This window comes from Equus quagga, chromosome 11 (genome assembly GCF_021613505.1).
Source record: "Equus quagga isolate Etosha38 chromosome 11, UCLA_HA_Equagga_1.0, whole genome shotgun sequence".
Lineage (NCBI taxonomy): Eukaryota > Metazoa > Chordata > Mammalia > Perissodactyla > Equidae > Equus > Equus quagga.
In genome coordinates, this window is record NC_060277.1 from 115,347,906 (window position 1) to 115,361,483 (window position 13,578).

General features: G+C 61.4%; 2 protein-coding genes across 7 annotated transcripts in view; one reads left to right on the forward strand and one right to left on the reverse strand.

The window, feature by feature from the left end:
- Window positions 1-5,319, forward strand: part of GPS1 (G protein pathway suppressor 1) — a 6,766-nt gene extending 1,447 nt beyond the window's left edge. For 2 of the 5 annotated variants that reach the window (XM_046675141.1, XM_046675137.1), the window contains exons 2-14: window positions 791-883; window positions 1,446-1,627; window positions 2,149-2,313; window positions 2,396-2,531; window positions 2,633-2,710; window positions 2,903-2,963; window positions 3,462-3,547; window positions 3,787-3,881; window positions 4,072-4,177; window positions 4,259-4,339; window positions 4,417-4,554; window positions 4,632-4,766; window positions 4,855-5,319. In XM_046675141.1, coding sequence (XP_046531097.1) covers window positions 806-883; window positions 1,446-1,627; window positions 2,149-2,313; window positions 2,396-2,531; window positions 2,633-2,710; window positions 2,903-2,963; window positions 3,462-3,547; window positions 3,787-3,881; window positions 4,072-4,177; window positions 4,259-4,339; window positions 4,417-4,554; window positions 4,632-4,766; window positions 4,855-4,929 — 1,416 coding nt within the window. In that variant the 5' untranslated portion in view covers window positions 791-805 and the 3' untranslated portion in view covers window positions 4,930-5,319. Of the gene's footprint in view, window positions 1-6; window positions 164-790; window positions 884-1,445; window positions 1,628-2,148; window positions 2,314-2,395; window positions 2,532-2,632; window positions 2,711-2,902; window positions 2,964-3,461; window positions 3,548-3,786; window positions 3,882-4,071; window positions 4,178-4,258; window positions 4,340-4,416; window positions 4,555-4,631; window positions 4,767-4,854 lie in introns of those variants that run through there. The other 3 variants (XM_046675139.1, XM_046675140.1, XM_046675138.1) reach the window with 3 other exon arrangements.
- A 357-nt stretch (window positions 5,320-5,676) lies between these two features.
- On the reverse strand, window positions 5,677-12,884 carry DUS1L (dihydrouridine synthase 1 like). 2 transcript variants are annotated; one of them, XM_046675143.1, is made up of 14 exons: window positions 12,752-12,884; window positions 11,493-11,739; window positions 10,836-10,944; window positions 10,082-10,132; window positions 9,565-9,677; window positions 8,900-8,982; window positions 8,594-8,697; window positions 8,232-8,376; window positions 7,888-7,984; window positions 7,718-7,806; window positions 7,101-7,246; window positions 6,579-6,616; window positions 6,180-6,255; window positions 5,677-6,072 (listed from the first exon to the last, which is right to left on the reverse strand). In XM_046675143.1, the coding sequence occupies exons 2-14, from the start codon at window positions 11,727-11,729 to the stop codon at window positions 5,933-5,935; spliced, it is 1,428 nt and encodes a 475-aa protein (XP_046531099.1). In that variant the 5' UTR covers window positions 11,730-11,739; window positions 12,752-12,884; the 3' UTR covers window positions 5,677-5,932. The 2 variants fall into 2 exon arrangements, with proteins under 2 accessions (XP_046531099.1, XP_046531098.1); XM_046675142.1 differs by lacking the exon at window positions 12,752-12,884 and adding an exon at window positions 12,491-12,741.
- Between the last annotated feature and the right edge of the window lie 694 nt (window positions 12,885-13,578).

Here is a 13,578-nt window from a genome sequence, read left to right on the forward strand (position 1 = left end):
TCAGGACAGGATGAGGGGTGGCCCGGCCCCCAGCGCGGCCGCCGCGGCGGTGGCAGATCTGTACCGCGCCCCTCTCAGCAGTAGGTCAGACGTCTTCCTGCCGGGCACGGCCGGGGACTTCAGCCTGAGCGCCAGCCTGTCGGCCTGTACGCTGCTTTATGAGGTACCTCCCAGGACAGGGCCCGGGACAGCGAGCGAGCGCGCGGGGGGGGGGCAGACCCCCGCCCGCAGGCCGCCCGGGCCAGCGCCCGCGCAGCAGGGCCCGCTCGCCGTGCTCCCGAGGAGCGCGGCCTGGTCCCGCCAGGTCCCGCCGCTACGCCCCCAGGTGACTCCCGCCCACCTCCAGATGTGCGGGCTCCCGATCCAGCGGCAGGACTCGCCCCCGCACTGCTGCCCCAGCTGCTCGGGACGTCCCCGACTTGAAGTCGCCACTGTTTTTTCCCCGTGGCTCGGAAGAAGCTGCCTCGGGTCGGTGGCTGAGACGTGTAGGGACACTCGGGGGTCCCTGGGTAGCCATCCTCCGATGTTTGCTTTCCCGCTCCAAAGATGCTCGCTTAAAATCGGCGGAGGGTTTCTGCTCTGAGTCGCTGGTCTTGCAAGGAGCCCCCTGCCTGATGTGGCTGCTCTGGACACGGGTCGGGGAGTGGGCAGGGGGGACGGGCAAGCTTGGGGGAACAGGATCCTGCCTGAGAGATGGCGGGTAGAGCTGAGCTCGGGGCACAGTGAGGTTCTCTCACCCTCCCTGGGCTGTCCCCTGCTGGAGGTGCCAAGGTGCTGGCCCGTGTTGCAGGGGGCCGTGGAGCCCATGCAGATTGATGTGGACCCCCAGGAGGACCCGCAGAATGCGCCTGATGTCAACTACGTGGTGGAGAACCCCACCCTGGTATGGAGCCTGGTGGGGTGCTGTTGGGGAGGGGTTGAGGGGTCCAGGCCAGACTCCTCACTCTGGTTGTGTCTTTTCTCTGACTCAGAAACCATTGGGGTTTCAATTGCCCACTTACAATGGGGCTGTTAGCTCAGCTCCAGACCCTGCACCCCACTTCCCCACGTGGAAGAGCTCTGTGTGCCAGGCTGCCCTGCAGGTTGAATCTCACCATAAGGGCAGGCCTTCCTTGGGGTCCAGCCTTTGAAGCACTCCCTCGTCACTGGTTATCCTGGTGACTGGCAGTCACCGGCAGGTGCCCACCTGGCTCTAGCCATTCACCCCGCTCAGGGCAGAGCCCTACTCTGGAAGCCCCTGCACTGGCCCACCCTGCATCACTTTTCTCAGCACCTGGAGAGTGGCCCATCTGGTGCCCACATGCCCAGTTGTTCCTGTTGAGGGCCCATGGCCTATCAGACACAGGGAAGGGTTGGTGTTCGAGCCCTTGCTCCTGACTCACTAGCCAGGGCTTGGTGTCTGGGGTCCCGCCTTGCACAACCCCCCTGCCTCCCCGGCCTCCCAGGATCTGGAGCAGTATGCAGCCAGTTACAGTGGCCTGATGCGCATTGAGCGACTGCAGTTCATTGCTGACCACTGTCCACCACTGCGGGTGGAGGCTCTGAAGATGGCCCTCTCCTTCGTTCAGAGGACCTTCAACGTGGACATGTACGAGGAGATCCACAGGAAGCTCTCAGAGGCCACGAGGTGAGGCCAGGGGCTTGGTGAGAGGAGGAAGGGGCTGGGCATAGTATGTCCCTGTTGGGTCCAACCAGGGCAGGGGTCTTTCCTGTGCTCTTGCAATGCCCAGCCCTACGCCTATGTGGGCACTCATAGCAACACTTCCACAATGCAGTGACCTGGTCTTCCTTGTTGAAAAGCCGTGAAGGGTGGTAAGCTGGTAAATGGCAAAACAGGCTAGGTTCTCTCTCTGCTGGGTGAGAGAATCCAGGCTCTCTCTAGGCCGCCCTGGCTTCTGCTCTCATGGGCACGTGCAGCTGTTCTGACGTGAGTAGAGCTTGTGGAGAAGGCAGCAGGCTTCTCTCCTCTTGGCACAGCTGCCTGGCCCTTTTCCCATTGGGCTTCCCCACTGGGCTGTGGGCTCCTGCAGTCAAGACTGCCTCCATGCCCACTGGGCACTTTCCTGATGGAGCCTGGGCCAGGCAAGGGCCACTGGGAGGTGCCCGCCTGCCTGCATATCAGCCCTTAATGGCCAGGTCCCCCCTCAGGGAACTGCAGAATGCGCCCGATGCCATCCCTGAGAGTGGTGTGGAGCCCCCGCCCCTGGACACGGCCTGGGTGGAGGCCACTCGGAAGAAGGCCCTGCTGAAGCTGGAGAAGCTGGACACGGACCTGAAGAACTACAAGGGCAACTCCATCAAGGAGAGCATCAGGTGCCACCTACGGGGACAGGGGATGTGGGCAGCTGGGCCCACACGGTCCCTGACAGGGGTCCACTCATGGCTGGGCCCACAGGCGCGGCCATGATGACCTGGGTGACCACTACCTCGACTGTGGGGACCTCAGCAATGCCCTCAAGTGTTACTCCCGGGCCCGGGACTACTGCACCAGCGCCAAGCACGTCATCAACATGTGCCTCAACGTCATCAAGGTGGGCCTGGTGGGAACAGGTGGACAGGGCTGCAGGGCAGTGCTGCCCCTGGGCCAGGAGGGGCGCCGCGGGCTGACCCTCCCCATCTGCCTGCCTGCCAGGTCAGCGTCTACTTGCAGAATTGGTCTCACGTGCTAAGCTATGTCAGCAAGGCCGAGTCCACCCCAGAGATTGCCGAGGTAATGCTGGCTCTGTGTCCTGCCTGTCTTCTGATGCCCTGCCCCAGGAGTCCTGACCACGGAAGCCTCAGTGGGCCTCACTCTCCCCGAGTGTGCTTTTGCCCTTCTCAGGCCAGGGCTGGGTGTCCAGGCCCAGGGATCGACAATGGTGGGAGGGCATCGGTTGCTCAGGTGTGCAACTTTCTTCTGCAGCAGCGTGGGGAACGGGACAGCCAGACCCAGGCCATCCTCACCAAGCTGAAGTGTGCTGCAGGTGAGGGCCCTGGGGTGCCAGGGTAAGGGGACATCACTGCTTACCTTTGTCTCACCTCCACTGGAGGTGGCCCAAGCATGCCATACTGTTGAGTCCTTACAACCTGGGCAGTGGGCCTTGTCACAGTTGGGGAAAACCTGGAAGCCCCACACCCATTGCCATGGGTGACACCTGTCCAGTTTAGGTCCCATATGGTGAGGCCAGTGTATGACCAGCGGTCAGGAATGGAGGCATTGCCTTCTGACCGCTGCTGTCACGGCTGGTCCCCCAGTGGTTAGCTGTACAGCCCAGATCAGGTCAGCCTACAAGTCATAACAGCTGCTATGCTCGGCTTCCCTGGCTACATGACTCACAGAGTGCCCAGTTAGTGCTTGTGGGCACTGTTAGTTCTCGCTAGGCAGAATCTCTCTCCCTAATGCTGAGGAGCCCCCGGGATGGGAGAGGCCAGGGTGCATCTGTCACGGCGCTGGGCTTTATTCTACTCCCATCTTCCCCCAGGACTGGCTGAATTGGCTGCGCGCAAGTACAAGCAGGCTGCCAAGTGCTTCCTGCTGGCTTCATTCGATCACTGTGACTTCCCCGAGGTGAGGGGCATGAGGGTCTCTGGGGAGGAGCCCTTGCTGGGACTTGGGAAGCAGGGTAAAGGCTTGGGGGCTGGGCTCTTTGTTGGGGGGGGGTCTCCCCCATGGGGACCATGGGGTCCCAGGCATTGTCTGAATGGGCAATAGGTGGGGTAGAGGTGGACCCAGCCCTGGCTCCAGGCTCCTGTAATGACCACCAGTGACTTCAGGTCTGGGGACCCACCTTTCTTCTTGCTCCTCAGCTGCTTTCCCCCAGCAACGTGGCTGTCTATGGTGGCCTGTGTGCCTTGGCCACCTTTGACCGGCAGGAGCTGCAGCGCAACGTCATCTCCAGCAGGTGCATGGAGGGTAGGGGTGCTGGGCCTTGCAGCTTGTTCCTCTGTGGGCCTTTTCTCTGGCCCTGCTCCTCCCTGTGCCCTGGTGCCCTGCGGGCTTCTACAGTTCTGGTCCTTCCCCTTGGCTGCCTTCAGGGTAGGCAGGCAGGTAGGCAGGTGCAGGGCCAGCTCTAAAGAGTGTGGCATCTGCAGCTCCTTCAAGTTGTTCTTGGAGTTGGAGCCACAGGTTCGGGACATCATCTTCAAATTCTATGAGTCCAAATATGCCTCGTGCTTGAAGATGCTGGATGAGATGAAGGTGAGGGACTTGGCCTGGTTTGGAGGGTGAGCAAGTGCAGAAGGCCCGGGCAGCCGGTCCCTGACTAGCTCTCCTCACCAGGACAACTTGCTCTTGGACATGTACCTGGCCCCCCATGTCAGGACCCTGTACACCCAGATTCGCAACCGTGCCCTCATCCAGGTAAACATGGGGGGGACAGAGGCTTAGGCAGGGTGCTGCGGACGTGTCTGGAAGCTGATATCCCTTTTGCTCTGCAGTATTTTAGTCCCTATGTGTCGGCTGACATGCGCAAGATGGCCATGGCCTTCAACACCACGGTGGCAGCACTGGAGGATGAGCTGACACAGCTCATCCTGGAGGGGCTCATCAATGCCCGCATCGACTCCCACAGCAAGGTGGCCGGGCTTAGGCCGGGGCTCTGGGATGTGGGGAGGGGGACCCCTGGGCCCTACTGAGCCCTGTGCCTCTGCAGATCCTGTACGCCCGGGATGTGGATCAGCGCAGCACCACCTTTGAGAAGTCCCTGCTAATGGGCAAGGAGTTCCAACGGCGTGCCAAAGCCATGATCCTGCGCGCAGCTGTGCTGCGCAATCAAATCCATGTCAAAGTAAGAGCAGGGGTGGCGCTGTGGTGTGGCGAGTATGGGCTGGGTCCATGCGCACCTCCTGGTCTGAGCAGCTGTGTCTCCACTGCAGTCCCCTCCCCGAGAAGGAAGCCAGGGGGAGCTGACACCGGCCAACAGCCAGTCCCGAATGAGCACCAACATGTGAGGGCACCCATTGGCCTCCAGGATCGTCTGCATGCCCCCATCCTGCCCACGCCCGTACCTGCGGACTCGGACACCTGGGCCTCCCATCTGCCTGCGCAGGACTTCTCGAGGGGCCACCTGTGGCCCACTTGCAGGGGTCTGACCACTGGATGTCAGCCCTTGCCCCCTGCCTGGGCTTCCATGTGCCCAGCTTCTTGTGCCCCCTCCCCTATGCTGTGCCCTGGGGAGGAGGTGAGGCCTGCGGGGCTTACCCGTGTGGCACCCAGGCCCCCTCGCCCGCCCCCCACCCCTGTCCAGTGGCACCACCTCCCAGTCCCCATTAGTGCGTTGTTTGGGATTGCAGACAAAGTGTTGAATCTCAGTCCATTAAAGGGCAGCCTGAGAAGACTTCCCTCATGCCGCTTGTTCCTGCCATGGGGGCTTCTAAGGGTCGTCTCCCTGAGGTCAGGCTTTGGGGCAGGACCTGGTCCTTGTCCCCTGGCCTAGATCCTGCTTCCTCAGGCTCCCCCTCCCTCACATTTCAGGCAATACAGTGGGGAGGCAGCCTCTGCAGGGCTGACACTAGGCCTGGCCCTCTTCTAGAGAGGTTTCCGTGGCTACAGAGTAGATCAGAGCAGAAGGTTCTCTGCCTATTTCCCTTTGTTCCGAGATCCCCGCTGGCTCTGACTCCATCCTCCCAGCTCGCAGCAGCAGTCGGGTATTGTTGGGCCTGGTGGTGTCATAGGTCATCTCTTAAGCTCTCTGCACGTGCATCTTTGAAATGATTTATTGTTTGCTTTTGAACACACACAAGTTTGGAGGACGGGGAAGGTCCAGCCTGGGAGCCTGCTCCCCAGTGCAGCATTTCCGGGCCCCCAGCGTGGGCTGAGGGTAAGACCAGCTTGTCCTTCCATGTTAAGTAGCAGGAGATTCCCTGAGTAAAGGCATTTCCATAAGTGGGATGTGTTGAGGCTTTGGCAGCAGTCCTGGGCCCAGTGGGACAGCACATCAGGCTCCAGCTGCCCTCAGGCCAGAGCACTGCCCATGACCTCGGGGAAGCTGCCTGGTTCCCCAGGCCCTGCCTGCTGAGGCTCTTGCAGCCGGGGCTGGGCCCCCTTCCAGGCCAGAGACTTCTCAAATTTGGTTTTAAAAAGCAATCCGTGACCTGGCAGAAGGAGGGAGAGGAGGGAAATGGGGCTCAGGAGGCTGAGGGTCCCAGCGCCCACTGGGGGCCCTGGGGAAGAAGGGCCTGATGGACACAGGTATCCCTACCTGGGCAGTCAGCAGTCTCTTTGAAAGCTCGCTTCTTGCAGCAGCCCCGGCACAGGTTAAACACACATCGGTTGCCCTGGACAAAGGAAAGCCAGTGAGCCTGCAGCTGACACCCATCCCCAGGCCAAAACCTGCAGACTAAACAAGCTGCCAGGAGCACAGGAGGGCTGCCAGGGCCTCCCTTCCAGACTCCCAGGAGCTGTCCTGAGGCTGGGTGGAGTGGCCTTATAGGGAAGCAGCCACTCCACCTTGGCCTGCACCCTCAGCAGACGGGAAGGACGGCTCCTGCAAGTCCCAGGCAGCCCAGGGACTCTGAGACAGTGTCAGTGGGGACCACTCTCCCTGCCCCTTCCTGGACTGATCTCTGCCCTGGGCAGCATGCCAGAAGGACCAACTCACCTTTGGGTTTCCACATTGATCACACTTTGCATATTTCGCTGGGAAAAGAAGAAAAAGAAGTGAACAAGGCGAGCCTACCATGCCCTCTCCCACATGAAGCCCCTAGTGGGTGTCCTGCTTGCTGGGCTGCCCAGGTCAGGTGGCTTGGGGGAGGGCAGGACACCTGCCAGAACACCGACGGGCCCTTCAGCGTACCCAGAAGGCTCGAGGGCTCTATGCCCATCCCTGCATTTCCCACTTGAAGGGCCTTCTCAGGAAGGCCATCCCAAGCCCCACTTCTGCCTCTCCAGCTCCCTCAGGGCAGCAGCTGAGGGAGCATGTGGCAGGCAGGGCTGCTGGCACTTGCCTTATGCAACAGCCTCATGGGACTCGCCCACCTCCTCAGAAGCATGTGGAAGGGTTGCGGGGCCCTTCCTGCTGGTCTCCCATGCAGCCTGCGAAGCGTCAGAGCCACCTGCCCCTGGAAGGCTCCCCGCAGTGTGGCACTAGCCCCCTGGGCCCCTGGGGGCTGGAGCAGCTTACGCTTTAGGGAGGGATCAAAGGTCTTGTGAGGATTCCTCAGCTGCTTCTTCTGCTTGTTCTTGGACAGGACATCCGTGCTGCCCTCCTCCTCCTCCAGGGCCCGCTTGCTGCGGGCACCTCCGTTCTCCTTGCTCCCCTCCCTGGGCCTGAAAAGGGAGGGCAGCAGGCAGAGCTGTAGAACACCCATGAGAGGGCCCTGCTGGCCAGTCCTAGGGAAAAGGGGTCTGGGCGGCCACAGTGGGGACTTGAGTACTAGACGTGTGTGCGGCTCCCCTGAAGTCCCAGCAGCTCAGTTCTTGGACTGCCTGACTGAGGCTGGGACACCGTGGGACACGAGGGTCTGAGCCACCGAACCCCGGGCAGGGCTGTGGCCACAGATAACAGCCTGGCCTTTCCTCTGAAAACCAGGGAGAAGCCCGGGGGTCAACCTTTGACCCCAGGACAAATCTGCCCAGGATCAGAAGAGCTTAATGAAGCGTCTTGTGGAAGAAAAGATTTAAAATCTAAGCATCCACTGATAGGGAGAAGCCAGCTCAGCACCAGGAGGGATGGCGCTGAGCTGCCAGCGCATCCCCGCCACCTCCATGTGCACCATGGCCCTGTGTCAGTGAGCTCACCCTGGCCGGAAGTAGGGCTGGCAGATCCAGTGGAAGAAAGGCAAGCCACCCAAGGGCTTCTCTCCCTCCTTCTGCCTGGATATATCCTCCTGCAAAAGCCCAGAGGGCCTTCAGTCACAACCCAAGACCCTCTCCCACCCACTTGGTGGCTTGCCAGCCCCTGCACATGCCTGACACCGCAGCTTCAGCTCCTGGCTCACTGCGGCGAGGCCCTCCAAAGTCTTCACTTTGGCGAGTTCTTCTCGAAGCTGCTGATGCACCTGCAGCCTGAGACAGATGCCCCGTCACAGAGCCAGCCCATCACCCCACCCCACTCCTAAGCCCTGACACAAAGGGGTGCAGTCTCTCTCCAACCCAGGCTTACCACTTCACCTCACTAGTCATCTCAGCCCTTCCACACCTGACTTGGTGGCAAATTGTTTTGGTAAATGTTTCCGGAGAGTTCTCACTTGAAACCCCCAACACCCCAGGCAGGGCTTGGACCAGACAACATCTGCCTTTGGGGCCAACTCACGTGTGGTGCCACAGCTTGAAGAGATGGGCCCGGACATAGGACAGGGGGCAGGGGTGCTGCCGCACGATGTCCAGGTACTCCTCGGCCAGCTCCCAAACAGCAGGGCTGCGGCCCTCAAACAGGGCGGGGTTGTGCAGGTTGCCCTCTGCAGGGGGAAGGGGGCTTGAGGCTGTGGGTGCTCACGTTCTCAGAGGGATGCCCCCCCATGCCACATCACACCAAGGGCAAGGCTGGCCACCCAGCTCACAGGCTGATGAGGGCCTGAGTAAGGACAGTGAGGGACCTGAGACTATCTGGGCCAATGGCCTCACAGCATGGATGGGGCCCTCTAACATCTACTGTGGGCAAGGACACAGCCTCACCTGCACTCATGACACCCTGTACCCCTGTGTCCTGGATGCAGCGCTCCACATCCCGCAGGCACTGGATGTTCCCGTTGGCAAACACAGGGATGGCCACTGCCTTCCTGTCAGAGCAGGATGGGCAGACACTCAGAAGAGAGGAACGCCATCCCTTCACCCTCCAGGGCCATGCCCAGGCCCCCAAACTTCATCTCAGTAGGCACTTCTCTCTTTCCACCACTCCCATTGATGCCCAAAGGGCTGAAGGCCTTGTCTCGGGGACGGGCTGCATCCCTCACCCTGGGTTTGTCCTGTGTGTCCACTCACCGCACAGCCTTGATATGCTCCCAGGATGCAGTGCCTGACAGAGGTCCCTTCTGCTCCTTGGTGCGCCCGTGCACAGTCAGCAACTAGGACAGAGCAGCACTTGGCTCACCCTCACTCCCAGTTGCAGCCAGACTGACCCCAGGGGACCCTCTCCCTTTGGTTTTTGGGCACCAGCTTCCCACACTGCATGGAGGAAAGGCTGCTCTGGACCTGGCTCACTCAGTTGCTGCCCCTCACCAATCCCTGGTCCCCTGGGTTGCACATGGGGCCAGCTGATGCCCTGGGGTGCTGCCTGGGGCTCCCGTATCGGAGCCATCTCATCGCATTACCCAGGACTCGGAGGTGAGAAGTCTAACCCTGTTCAGGGGCCAGTCCTCCTAGAAGTGGCAGCACCCCCATGCCAAAGGTACGAGGGAGGGACATGACCAGCCTGACCACAGGGCCTGGCATCGCCCCCTGCCCAATATTCACTTCCCTCACACAAGTGAGCATGGGGCTCATCACACCTTGCCTCAAAATCACTGTGATTCCTGTCCACCCTCAGGAGGCAAGCTCCTTAAGAGGTAGGTGTTCCTTGGGGTAGGGCCCCCGCCAGGCCTGACTTAACGTCTAGAGGACAGGGGGTAGGGGAACAGCATGGGCCATGCGAGCCATGGCCCTCTCACCTGGCAGCCAGCTTTCTCCAGCATCTGGGCATATCTCACAGTCTTATCAATCTCTGGGAAGACACGGATTTTGCACGTGACAGGGACAGAGAGTTTCTCGTGGGCTAGCAGAACTGGGGAAAAGGAGAGTCAGCTTGTGAAAGAAGCGTGGTGTTCACCTTTAGGCGGGCTGTGGGGACCCACAGCTAAGCCGCTGAAGGAACACAGGCCTCGCAGACGATTTTGCCCTGCAACACTTCATGGCAGCTGAGAGATCTGTGTCCCTCAGGGCATTGCAGGAGCCGGGGCTGGGCAAGGACACTGCCCTCTGGCACCTAACGTTGGGGTCGAAGCGGGGCAGGTGGTACAGTACAGGTGACTCTTCATAGCCACCTTCCACAGCAGGGAGAGCACTATGACCAGGAGGACTCTGCTGGCCGCTGTCCTCTTCTGAGCCCCTGCCAGGATGTGTCTGGGGTTCCTTCACCCAACCACAACCCAGCCACATGGCCCCATATGCAGCACACAGCCAACTCACTCATTCTCTGAAGCAGGTCCCACTCCTCCTGTAGGAAGGCACCATAGTGACCTGCAAAAGACAAGCAAGTCCCTCTGCACCCCTCCTCCTCTTGTGTCCACACAGGCCATGAGCCGACCTGCCAGGCTGGCCCCGAGGGGCACCAAGCCTCCTGCACGGGCTGTGTACATGTTCATAGAGCCGTTGGGCTGGGGCCCGAGTGCCAGTTCCCATGACCTCCCCAGGAGTGGGTATCTCCAGCCGGGGCGGGGGACGATCACTGAGTCGAGCAGTTCCTCAGGGTCGGACCTAGGCACTCTGTTTGCCCAGCTGCCTGAGCTTAAGGGTGCTGAACAGAGTGCCCACCCCACATGGTCTTGACCAGCCAGCAACTCCTCAGGTCCAGTGAGGAAGAAAGGCTCAGCCCCTCCCCAGAGAAGTGGCCACTGGCATCTCAGAGGCTCAAGGGTGTGACAGAGAGATCCTTTCAGCAAAACATGTTTATCCAGAGGGAACCCAAAGACTTCCCAGGCACCTGGGGAAGTGATAGGCCTCTGAGAGCCAGCAAAACCCTGCCCCCACCTCTGGTGCAAGAGAAGGGCCACCAAGAAGGGGCTGGTGCTCGGCTTGAGCTGCCACCACAATCAGAGGCAGGGCCAGGCCCTGGCCCGAGCTCAACCCCACCCAGGGCTCTCTACTTGAGTGCCCAATAGGCTTGGAGGCTTGCCTTGGCCTAAAGCTGGTGCTTGATACAGGACTCTGGAACTGAACTCACCTCGCTTGGCTATCATTTGCGGGCAACCCAAATTCAGGTCGATAGCATCACAATAATCCTGAGCCAGGAGAGCCGCCTGGACAAACACTTCTGGATCATTGGCACAGAACTGGAAAAGACATCAAAGTCACCGTGAACCCGAGCCAGGCCCTGGTCTGTTGGCCACCTGGCCCCACAAGGGGTTCATACATGACCCAGTGGGGACTGTGGTCCCAGGGGTTGACCATAGGATGGCGTCCTGTCTTAAACATTTACAACACAACTAAGCTAGGACATGCCCCTGTGCCACCAGGCGAATGAGTTACAGATTCACAGAATTCCTCTCAACTGTAACAGTAAGCCAGTGTCACTGACTTTCCCGAGAGAAAAGAGCCACTCTTTCTTATCGTTTTGATAAAGAGGCAAGACAGCATACAGGATAACGTCGGGGTCGCGACTCTTTCACAGCACCCAAGCTGTCCGTTCACCAAAGTTTGGGCTGGCTCCTGGGGAAAGGGTCAATCTTCAGGAGTGACAACTGTAGCTGCACCTGGAAACCTCGTGTGTGCTTCACCACAGCACACCCACCCTTTCCCCTCCAACTGGGAAGATATTTCTGGAAAGGCTGAAGGAAAGGTGCTCCACCAGGCGTTCCAGGGGCCAGGCTCCCCGACCCACCTGTACAATGAGGGGCCGGTCCTCAGGGCACACTTCACAGTAAAGGTTCTCCTTCCGGTAGTTGGCATCGCGGACGAAGACCTGGGCATGCAGCATGGGGGTGTAGCAGAGTTGGGCCCCGTGGCGGCGGCTCAGCAGCCTCCAGGCCAGCTCGCTCTGGTCCACCATGGGGGCCACCACGTGGCGGGCCCCCCCTAGGGTGCGGCTCCAGAACTCAAAACCCTGCAGCTTTGGCATTGTCTCCACACTGAAGAGGGGAGAAGACCAGGGGCTCAGCCACTGCAGGCATAGGATCAAACTCAAATGAACTGCTAACTCTCCTCAAGGCTACTCCAGTGCTGCCCAACGACCACAAACGTGGACACCGTCACCTCACAGCGGAGGCCTTGGGCAAGTCACTCAATCTCTCTGGGCGTTAACCCCTCTCGTTGTTAGTGGGATTGACATGCTTGCCAGGCAGGACCAGCGTCAAGAGTAAACGAAATAGCAAATCCAATGTCCTAGTGGACTCCTGACCCACAGCAGCCCACCATAAAAGGAAGCCTATCACCCACAAGGCACCGGGACCCCCCACCAAGGCAGGACCACACTAGGTGACATCACTGGAGATCTGCAACCAGGCCTGCTCTCCCCGCCCACCATGGAGCCCAGAGTGGTCACCCGGCCCACCCTCCGTGCCCTCCTTTGTGTGTCAGCTGGTTCTGTGTAAAAGTTCTTTGCATCTCACTCCGGGCCAACTTTGTGAACGAGAACTGAGAATACAGCACTATCCTGCCCACCTCCTTCCTCATTAAAACAGTTTTTCCTGCACGGTCAGGCAGGAGAAACACAGTCTCTTCTCCGGCCTATCTCATCTGTGTCCGGCCAGCCAGCCTCGCTGGAACCATCCTTCCCGACGCCCGACTGAACGGGCGCTGGCCAAGAGGTGGTTACGATGGGAAATTCCGAAGGCTCGGACCGTGAGCAAGGAGGAAGGCTCGTTCCAGGAGGACACTTACTCAGTACCCAGTTCTGGAATCATTAAGCAGGGTCATCGGCTTCCTAATTGACTGAGTGCCCAGCTGTGGGTCTGGTATTTCCGGAAGTCGTGCAACTACACATGAAAATCCTCTAAGTCGCCAGTGTGGTCGCTAAAGAGACCAGGCCGGAGTGCGTCCCACGCCCAGGGGAAGGGAGACCCGAAGGCGCAGGCGCTGCGGTCCCGTCCCGGCTCCGGCGCGGCGCGGCCGGGGCCCGCAACCAGGCCGTGCGACACCTACCTGTGCCCCGCCCGAGCCTGGCCGCCCGGCTGGGCCGCGGCTCGTCCCCGGACGCAGCTGGGCCCTCGGAGCCGGCGGCCGGGGCTCCCCGGGGCGGCTTGCGGCTCCGAGCTCGCGCCGTGTCTGTCGCGAGGCCGCCACGCCGGGGCCGCCGCCGGGCCCAGGGCTCCGCGCCGGGGCCGCCGGAAGGTGCCTCCGTTGGGGTGGTCCGGGCGGCCCGCGGTGCGCCAGGAAACGCGTCCCCGGGAAACCGCGCCCGGCCGCGGAGGGGCCCGCCCGCGACGGAGGGGCTGCGTGCGGGGTCGGGGGTCGGCTCTGTTTGGCCGGCCTCCAGCCCGGAGCAGTCAAGCCTGGCCGCGGGCGCCGACGCCCAGCTCCGCCGGCGCCTGGCTTCAAAGCCGAGCTCCCGCCTCTTTCTCCTCGAGGGGCCCCAGGGCGCGCCCAGGGCCCGCGGGGACTAAAGTCCCCGCCGTCTCGGCCCGGCACACAACCCCCTCATGGAACCGCCACAGGCCTGAACACGCTGATTTACGGCGGCAAGTCACGCCCGGGCGCCCCGCCCCGCCGCGCCCCCCCCGCGGTGCCTGTCCCGCCTCGAGCGGTGCTTTCTGGGAGAGCGCTCGGGCGCCCCGCGCCGCGCCGCCCCGGCGAGCGGTCTGAGGCGCGGTTCTCAGAGTCGGGGCTGCGGGTAGCGGCCCGTCGTCGCCGGCTTGCGTGGGCGTCGCCGGCTCCCGGGGAGGGCGCGCACCGGGGGCGGGGTATGGGGAGCGGGCCGCGAGCGCCTCCGGCCCGGCCTCCGCCTCCGCGCCCTCGCCTCCCCCAGAGCG

Bases quoted from the DNA above. Each gene is read 5' to 3' on its own strand.
- DUS1L (XM_046675142.1), bottom strand. From the start codon at position 12,513: ATGATTCCAGAACTGGGTACTGA. The intron at 9,678-10,081 runs GTGAGTTGGCTG...CCTTTTCCCCAG, and splicing joins GGACCTGCTTCAGAGAATGA to TTCTGCTAGCCCACGAGAAA. The intron at 6,256-6,578 runs GTGAGTTGGTCC...TCCTTTGTCCAG, and splicing joins ATCAATGTGGAAACCCAAAG to GGCAACCGATGTGTGTTTAA.